Source organism: Plectropomus leopardus, chromosome 9 (genome assembly GCF_008729295.1).
Source record: "Plectropomus leopardus isolate mb chromosome 9, YSFRI_Pleo_2.0, whole genome shotgun sequence".
Classification (NCBI taxonomy): domain Eukaryota; kingdom Metazoa; phylum Chordata; class Actinopteri; order Perciformes; family Serranidae; genus Plectropomus; species Plectropomus leopardus.
In genome coordinates, this window is record NC_056471.1 from 35,548,498 (window position 1) to 35,558,753 (window position 10,256).

At 40.1% G+C, this 10,256-nt stretch overlaps 1 protein-coding gene across 1 annotated transcript; it reads left to right on the plus strand.

Annotated features, from left to right (window-relative positions):
• Window positions 1–2,632: 2,632 nt before the first annotated feature.
• b4galt7 (xylosylprotein beta 1,4-galactosyltransferase, polypeptide 7 (galactosyltransferase I)) lies at window positions 2,633–9,956 on the plus strand (the record flags this gene model as incomplete). The annotated part of the gene is made up of 5 exons (XM_042492910.1): window positions 2,633–3,015; window positions 3,776–4,001; window positions 5,035–5,118; window positions 6,606–6,710; window positions 8,390–9,956. Coding segments are annotated over 5 exons (954 nt in total), but the record flags the coding sequence as incomplete, so codon positions are not given.
• Window positions 9,957–10,256: the final 300 nt, after the last annotated feature.

Genomic DNA, 10,256 nt, shown 5'->3' on the forward strand with positions numbered 1-10,256 from the left:
ACACACACACACACACACACACACACACACAAGTTGAAAGATTAAATCTGTATAAAACTGAATATCTGATGAAAAGACGTTTTTTTTTTAATTTTGGTTTTACAGCATCCCGATTTTTTTGGCGTTGGCGTTGTACAATTATCACAAATAATGTAAATGTATTACAGTATTTTCCACCGTCGATATAAAAAGTGTGTTAAAGAAAAGAAGGTGAGGTTTTATTAACGGTTAAAAACTCTTTTTGGCCTCTGAAGAAACGAGCTCTGTCGAGTTCCTCGTCAGCAGCAGACGTGAGTCCAGTTCATGTTTCAGTCAGGGGTTCCCAAACTGTGGTCCACGGACAGCCACGGGGTCTTTAACCCTTCCAAACCTGAGCCGCTTTCTGCTCGATTTCTACAAAAACATGGACAAAATGAGTAACTTGACAAGAAATGAATTCGCCAGAAATGAGAAACTAGTAAAAAAATCTATAAGAAAATTACCTGAAATGAGCAACAAAAAAAAGGAAAAGTAAATTAATAAAAGTAGGAAATAATCTGAAAAACGTGATCAAATAAAATGATACATTTAAGTAATAATATATATTAATCTGTAATTCAGTTGTAAATGTATTATTATAATAATTATAAATATGATTTTCTTCATGTTTTCCCTAGTTATCTGATGTGGTTCTAATTTTTAAGGTATTGGTCAGGATTTGGTCACAGGTCATTTTCTCGTCTTTCATGTTGGTTTTTTTGCAATTCGTAGGACACTTCATGCCGAGGTGCTGATTGCTTCCCCCCCTAAAGTTTTTGTCAGAAATCAAACCAGTTTGCTCAGGTTTCAAAGGGTTAAAGTAACGGTGGAGTAAATTTTAAATTCTGATAGAAATCTCAACACGTGTCTGAAGTGAGTCCGAAATTGTGTAAAAGACGTGTCGGCTGCACTGATGCCATTTTTAATCAGTTAAACTCAGCGTTCTCCCTCCAACAGTCTTTATAAAATCATGCAAGTGAAAATGAGAAGATAAAGAAATAAATCACAGATATACAGAATACAGAATAATGCTGTGGTAGTCTGATGTACAGTACTGATACTTTAAAAAATTACAGTTTGAAAGTGAAGGAAAAGTGCGGACGTTCGACCTCGGTGGAGCTCTCTGAGGGACGTCGGACGATGTATTTTTATGAGTTCGTGAGACGGTTTGGGAGCCTCTGTAGTCTCTCGGTTTGCTGCCTGGTTTGTCGTTATTGATTTAACACTGGCTGTGACCGCAGACTGTGTTTCAGTGTTTTTAACCCTCTCACTACTGCACGTCTTCAGCTGCCTTCATGTCACATCTTTCGGGTCGTAATTCTGAGCTGCAAAGTGGGATCGCTGTTTCTGTGGACTCTAGTTTTTTATCATTGCAGCGCTAAACCGCTACTGCATATTAAATCTGAACATATGAAACTGTTGTTACATATGAGGAAATAGACAGAAAAAGAAACATGCAGCTGTTGAGAACAAATAAGAGATTAGAGACTGAAGAGAAGTTTGGTTATCTCCTTCTCTGCATGTCAGTGTGTCAGCATTAACACGGACTGGCCCTTTAAATCACTGCAGCTGATGAGGATGATGAGGATGATGGTGTTTTTTTCTGCATGTTGGTCTCATGTTTGCTTTTTAAATTGATTTGCTTCCTCAGTGAAGACTAATCTGTTCTTGTAAATCTGAAATGTGACATTCTGACTTTTTATTTCTTTAAAAACGTGCTCTGAACTCATTTACCCACAATCCACACTGTTTTTAAGTTTCTAATATTTTTACCGGTATAAGTATCTAATTTGAGTTTGTTACAGATATATAAAATTTGGTGTCTGTGTGTGTGTGTTTGACAAAAACTACAACTAAAATAAAGACTATTGTTATTATTATTAATATTAAATTATTGGATATGTCTTTTAAAAATGTGTCTGATTGTAATTCAGTAACATAATAATGGAAAGAAAACTTTCCTGTTAGTTCCAGTAAATGAAGGTTACATTATTTTTTTAAAACAGATAATTAAAGCTTTTTTTATTTTAGTTGTTGAAAAAAACTTTAAGTAATGTGTAAATAAAATCATATTTTTAAAAAAAGTTTTTCAGACTGTTTTTTTAATATGTTTGATGATTTAATGTTCCTTGTAGTGAAGTTTACTGTTAAATCTCTTTTTATTATTTTATTTGTATTACTATATTTTGGGGGAATTTGGAACTTTGATGCAAAAACTTGAAAAACATCAATAGTTGGTTCCAGTTTTTATGCCATGGGGAAGAAATTCACATTTAGGGCATAATATTTCAAATTTTCTGTTTAAAAAATGTATATATAAAGGCGTTGCCATGAAAACATGGATTTTATTTTATTTGTTTGGGTTAATAGCAGAGAACAGCAGAATAAATGTTGTATACTTTAACAATAAGAGTCAATAAGAGCAGCTGATATCAGTGTATTGATACTGCAGAAAATGAGCACTGGAACTTTTTTTTTTGGATAGCATTAGTTTGTAGTTTGTCCGCTGTGAAATGTGTCGCCCAGTCAGATTGTAAACTTGGTCACAGTTCTTTAATAAGCAGCTTTTTAAGTCCAGAGTTATATTTTTGTTGCTGTTAAAGATAACCACTGACTGTCCCGTCCCGTCCCGTCCCCTCCCGTCTCTTCCTCTGCTCTGTCCGTCTTCAGGTTCCTGTCCGGTAAATGTACCGTGTACAAGCTGTTCGGCCTCTGCATGGTGCTGCTGCTCGTCTCTCTGCTCTGGCTGCAGCTCAGCTGTTCAGACGACATGCACGAAGACAAACGTCTCGCCCAGAAACCGCCGTGCCTCGGGACCGACACACAGGCGTCTGCAGCGGACGACCCCTCTTGGGGCCCTCACAAACTGGCCCTCATCGTCCCCTTCAGGGAACGCTTCGACGAGCTTCTGGTGTTCGTTCCCTTCATGCACTCGTTCCTCGACAAGAAGAAGATCCGACACAAGATCGTCGTCATCAACCAGGTGGATCACTACAGGTGAGGAAACCACCTGCATCCTTTTGTTTTTTCAGTTCAAATTATATAAAGGAAACATCCTCATCACTACTTACTTCTTTGTGTTTTTTAATTGTAAGAGCATCTTCTTTTGAACCCCCGGCGCTTTTCATTCTTTTCTCTTTTTTTTTTGGATAATTTTGGCTGTGTTCATGCATTTGGCATAAAGTTTTGCAAGACTGTATATTTTTGCTGCTTACCATTGACATATCCCGGGCTGTGATTATCAGAAAATAACAGTCGACTTTGTGTTGTTTTTTTTTTTTTCCATCCAAAAACATAGTGGCATCGTGACAAAAATTTGGCATTTAAAGGGTTACGATTGTAAATATTAATGAATATTTTATATTTGTGATTAGGACTGATGTTGGTTTAAAAAAATTAACTCAATGAAAGTAGAAAATCATATTAATATATATTTTTTTAAGCTTGATTTTGAAAAGTGCATTTTGTGCACAGAGTGATATGAGTGTGTGTAATATTAAAGCGGGACCTAAAGGGTTAAACACAGGGTTTTAACTGAAGAAATGATTGTGGTATCACTTTAACAAACGCTGCTCTTTTTGCCACGTTCGCAGGGTATTTTCTTTTTAGCAGCACAGACGACAGAAAAGCCGTTACAGCTGCAGAATTAAAAACCGATCAGGGATCAATCATCTGTCCAGTGCCACGATATTTGAATGTGAAACCTAAATTTGCACAACATAAACTCTGGTAGACTCGTCTTGTCCCGCTGTCTCAGATTTAACCGAGCGTCTCTGATCAACGTGGGTTACCTGGAGAGCGGGAACGACACGGACTACCTGGCGATGCACGATGTGGACCTGCTGCCTCTGAACGACGCTCTGGACTACGGTTTCCCTGAGGAGGGGCCGTTCCACGTGGCCTCGCCGGAGCTGCACCCGCTGTACCACTACAAGACCTACGTGGGAGGAATCCTGCTGCTCACCAAGAAACATTACCACATGGTACGAGTCTGTGCCGATACACAGCAGCGATGCTCAACCTAGAGCCGGGGGCCAAATTTAGGCAGTGCACAGACCAGTTTCTCATTCACAAAGAAAATAAATTGTTCACGCTGGGATTTTTAAAATTCTCTTTGTATTTTGGAAGTAAATAAGTTGCCAGAGAGAATAAGTGTCGGGGGAGGACTCCCGAACCCCCTGACAGAGGTGCAGCCTAAGTCCTGAATGTCCTCACATCTTAGAAACACCTCTACATTTTGCAAAAGTGGCTCCTGGGCAAAACAAATCGAGTATCCGTCGATGTTAGAGTGACGACAGCAGAGCTTTTGCATCATCTAAATCTACATTTGTTATCTTTCGTGTTTGTTTTAAATGTCTTTCACTATGAAACCTGCTGATCTGTGAGTCACTTCAAAGTCAGGAGTTTACTAAAGGAACGATAAAAAGGATAAACTGTGGCTGCAGTCAAACAGTGAAAGAAAAAGACGTTTGTTTGTCCGTCAAATACAAACTGAAGTCTGGATTTAGATTCTGCGGACGGTTTGAAATGTTTCAGCCGTGAACTCAGGACTCGGTGGAAAACCGTTTAACACTGAGTGGATTATCTCAGTCACAGAAAGTTACCTGGCACATTTAGGTGCACGTCAGTGTGAAAGAAAATCCCAGCATTGAGAGGACTTCGGGTTTTCTCTGTCCCACTATCACTCACTCTACTCGGCCACCAAACAACACGTCAAAAATATCACAAAAAAATGAGAAATCAGACGAGAAATCACAGAGAAGCTGAAGCGTTAGATGATCTGTGGTTTACCTCCTGCAGTGATGAAGGCCTGACTGTTTTCTCACTTGTGTAATGACTGAAATTATACACCAGATGAGGCGGTTTGACTCAGTGAGTGAAACTGGATTCAGCTCAGACTTCACTTTAAAACATGACCGTGTGCAGCACGAGTAATATTTTCGCTCTTTTCAGTTTTTGAGTATTTCATTTTTTATTCATTTATTTGTTAATTGATTAACTGTTTTTTCTTTGCAGTGTAACGGGATGTCAAACCGGTTCTGGGGTTGGGGCAGAGAGGACGACGAGTTCTACAGACGACTGAGAAAAGCCGAATTACAGGTACAAGTCTGCAAAGCAAGTCAAAGCAAAGTCAGCATTCAACTCTGTCAGAATGAGTTCAGTCTGGTTAGTTTTTGTCTTTAACCCTTCCAAACTTCAGCAAATTGGGTTTCTGTCAGAAAATGAATGAATAAAATGAAACAATGATGGCACAGATGGCAATGCTCAACTTGAGAAGAAATTATCCAAGAATTAGCAAGAAATAAGTGAAAAATACAATAAAATTGTCTGATTTAGCATAAAGAAATAAAAAAGGAAAAAACAGGTAATTGACTTCAAAAAAAAATTCTGCAAAATAAATGTCATTACACTATTGTCAGAGTATCAGTATAGTTTTCTTTACATTTTCCTTGGCTCAGTTTTTATTTAAATTCATTAAAGATTGTTTTCAGGGGGGCGCCCTCTAGCTCACCTGCTTGAATGTGCGTCCCATACGCGAGGCCCTTGAAGCGGCACGGGTTCGATGCCAGCCTGTGGCCTTTGCTGCCGGTCATTCTCTCAGTTTTACAAACTGTCTCGCTCCAACAAAACAAGGTTTTCCAACAAAACACCTGTCATTGTGCGCGACCAATACGCACGGAGGTGGCTTTTAATAGCACCCATACCACTGATTCATCATATGTAACTGTGAGCCAGGCATCACCAACTGGGGGACCGCGGTTTGGATCCGGCACTAAACTTTGTCATATCCGGACCCGTCGCCAAAATATAATAAAACGTAAGAATGAGAACAACATTTTTTAAGGAGTAGTGCTGGGCAAGTAATCAAAAAATAATGGAAACCGATATTCAGAACCAACCAACATAATCTTGCCCATGTTGGGTATTTCGGTTATTTAAAAATGCTGTTAACCCTTTCCCCACCGGGGCTGCCAACTTCCACACATCTGCCGTGTGTCTCACGCTTTTGCACTCTGTCTCACTGAGGAAAATCTCACGCCAAAACACAGCGAGGGCAGAAGTGTTGAACAATCATGTAAAACAGTGAAGGACTTTGACTGTCGACCAGCTGAGTGTTTGACAGCCACAGCATTTCATCATGGCGGATCAAACAGCTGATGGTCCGACAGCAGCGCAGTGAGACAGACAAACAGAGCTCAGCTTCTCCTCACAGCACCAAAGAGTTCAGATTTTTAGCTTCAAAAACACATAAACTGAGTTAAATGGGCAGGTGCAATACAGTTTTCTATCTGTAACTCTGTCTTGTTTTGGGTCGTTGTGGACCACTATCTGTCTGTTGTGTGTTTCTTTTTTTTTTTTCCTTTTCCGTGATGAAAGAATGTATTGACTGTGAGCAGCACTGCACTTATGTCCATGACAAATTTCCCCCCGGGACAATAACGTTTATCTTATCTTGATTTGTCCTGATGCTCCTCAGTCGGTCAGCTCAGTGTGTGACGGGTGGAGGTGTTAAATATTTTCTGTTAATCCTGTGTGTGTGTGTGTGTGTGTGTGTGTGTGTGTGTGTGTGTGTGTGTTTTCTGCAGCTGTTCAGACCGAGTGGAATCACTACAGGATACAAAACCTTCCTCCACATCCACGACTCGGCCTGGAGGAAGAGAGACCAGAAGAGAGTCGCCGCTCAGAAACAGGTACCTGAGTTCACCTGTTCACCTGTGACAGTGAACTCATCACACACACACAGAGTTAACTGCTGCAGAAGCTGCATCCGCACATTTTTACTCAGAGTTTTCAGTATTTTATATAAAATCACAATAATATAAAAGAAGCATCAGGTTTATAGAAAAATGTGGAACACAACAGAATTAAAATGAAAGATTATAATCTTCTCATTCTTTCCTGAGAAAAAGCCTTAACTAAGGTTTTATAAACCCTCAAAGCTGAAGAATTTTCTCACCCAAAACACTCTCAGGTGAGAGTCGAGTCATGTCACGATAGCAGACATGCAGCAGTGGACGCCAGCGCCTCGTTGCGCCGCTGTGTTTTTAAATCCGCGCCGCAGCCTTAGTGAAGAACGGGCAGAAAACACTTACAAAATGAATGTAAGTTACTTTGCCATGTCTTTGGATAAATTAACTGTCATAGAAAGTCATCTTTGTTTCACTGTGAGTTAAACCTGAAACTCTTGAAAGGCCCGTTCAAAAGTCAGATGTTTAAACCAATTTCTAATTGATTCGGCGGTTCTTAGCTCTAAAATAAATAAATAAATAAATAATGAAGTATCCCAGCGAAAGTCAATAGAAAAGCTCGGTAATGAGTCTTAAAATCCAGAAATCTGTCAGCATCTCAGCACCTCCAGTCAATGTTTTTGTTCGTAGCCTGAAATCAGGTCTGTGGTTAACACAAGCTGAGGAGAATTTCATATTTTGTTCTACGACATAAAATACGCCAGAAAATACCAGACTACAAGTTGTCGTGGGGCTGGCGCTGTACGTGTTGCTGTTGTTCGTGCTGCGTCCTTCTTTATTTAATTGCAGAATGCAGCACCTGCATGCGTGTGCATATTCACGGTACCTGCGTCACTGGAGATAAACGTCATGTTTCATAATTTTGGCATCGACTCTGTACCAAAGTATCAGTTCTTGTGACGTGCCGACTGTTGAGACTGTCAAAAAGACCTCCAAATGCTTCAGTACGGTCTCTTGTGTGGGTGGAGAAATGTTTCCATACGCGTATCCAGGAAATGAATCAATGTCCGAACCATGCAGTATCTTTGGCTGATGTTTGCGTTTATAGCAGAATGATGATAGTTGATGGTTTTGTGATGCGATGCTGTGATTACGGTAACAACCATATGTGTCCGCGCCGAAGCTCCATCGTGTTCTTTCCCTCCAGCGTGACTTTAAAATACCTGCGTCATCACCCACTATGACCTTGTCTCACACTTAATGTGACATCATGAAGTACAGGACGTGTCAGAGACCGTCGCTCGCACCGCCGTCTACTGCTTACATCACGTAGTCTTTACATACCAAACTAAACCATAAAACAACACGAAATCCAAATGCTGAAGATCTCCTGCACCTCCTCCAACCTTAATTCAAAGTATCGATACAAAGCGGATCAGATAATAATAATCAGATCATAATCAGATAATAATCAGATCAATAATGAAAACAGAAAACGACACGTTAGATCTGTAGCTGACAGATCCACGCGGCTGCTTCGCTCTTTGCATGAAATTTAACAATGACATAAAGCCCCTCCCCCTCATTAAAAACCTTACTAAACACAACCCGACCTCCACTGTCACCCTCCCTCCCTGGTCTCCTCCCTCCTCGCCTCCTCGTCTCCTCCCTCCTCCCTGTAGGAGCAGTTTAAGGTGGACCCAGAGGGGGGGCTCACTAACCTCCGTTACCAGGTGGAGTCCCGACAGGAGCTGACCATCAGCGGCGCTCCCTGCACCGTCATTAACGCCAAACTGGAGTGCGACCAGAGCCAGACGCCCTGGTGTCTGCTGGCGTAGAGGATGAGGACGAGTCCGAGTCCGAGTCCGAGTCACTGAGTCCCGACCGTTTCACCTGGAGGCTTTAATGTTTTTTTTATCTAGCGGTGCTACACGGATCCTCCACTCAAAGCGCTGGTCGTGGTTTTAGTTTTTGACTTTTAATGGATGCACTGACGGATCTGCAGCCAAACGAGGCGGCGCCGAGAGGAAACACGGTACAAACTGACACCATTAATTTAACCTGGAGCTCAAAATCCCCGAGGATCCAACAGGTCGTTATTAGCAGGTTCATCTCAGCAGTAAAACCAGGGACACGACGGGAAACAGGACGCTGGTGACTGTTTGACCTTTGACCTCAGCGGACGGAGACTGTTACACCAAACTGAACTGAAGCGAACGAGCTCGGCCAACTGTGAGCCGCTCTCATGCATTATTTCGCGGGTTTTGGTACCTGCTGGCATGGTGTGAATGCAAACTTTAAAGTCTTTTTTTTTTTTGGGGACTGTGCAAACGGAGCAAAGACGGTTCACCAGATTTCATCTGCCAAACAAGCGTCACACTGTAACCTCAGAGGCTTTATTTTAGCTTTTTTATCCATAACGGAGAAATTTATTCTTCACAAACAAACAGTATTTTGCAAAACTCGACTACTAACGTCACAAGTGTCTGGTGTTGTTTTTATTTCCAGCTGTTGAGGGCCGAGTTCTGACCCTCTGACTGAAAAGTGTCTGAAATCATGTTTCTGATTCTCTTTCTCTCATGATTATGAGGAAACCCTGATGAGATCTGGATTCCTCAGAGGAAAATCCCCCAGATGTATTTTCTGTGCTGAATGTGTTTGTGTTTTTCTACAAAGTTAACTGAGCCAAACCGTGCTGAGCTGAACTGAGACTGTAGCAGATCAACACGCCGACGTTTCGTCATCAGATTACAGAAATGATTGATTTAATCCAGAATAACCGGGACGGATTAGTTTTAATTTGAGAATGAACCAAAGCATCCTGCAGATTATTCAGCCGTATGCAGAACGACAGACGGATTATTTCCATCACCACTTAATTCTTCAGATTAATCTCCATTCATTGTTTGATCTAAACAAATAGTGTTCAACAGTTTGCAGCTGTATAACGTGAAACTGTAACTGCAGTGCAAAAGTTTTAACTCTTTGTGGACTAATTCTCTTATTTATGGTGTTCTCTGCTGCGTTCAGAGGCCTTTCACAAGCTGTTCAGCACTTTGAAACCAAAGCAAATTGACTTAATTTCTTTTTAAAATGGGGATAAAAAGGCAATGACCAACATGGCAAAAAAGTGACAAGAAAATTAACTAAAAATGAGTTTTAGAGAGAAGCATTGCTAGAGAGGTATCGATAAATTAGGAAAAATGGCCCAAAAACCATATATATATATATAATTACAAAAATTTTTGTATTTCTAATTATGCTACAGAAAAATCAAATAAATACTTTTTCTGCACTTTTTTAGGTCATTTATTTTATTTTGGTTTTTTTTGTTCTTTACATTTATTTTTTTAAGAAATGTTTTGCTTAATTTCAAGTAATTTTCACATAACTTTTTTTTCTAATTTTTGGGCCACGTCTTTTTATGTTGCTGTTGTATAAAAATTAATTTTACGTTTAAGTTTAATTTTCTTGGAACTTTTTTTGTATGTTTTTTTTCAAAATCATTTTTTTAAAGTTAATTTTATGTAATTTTAACTTGCTCTTTGC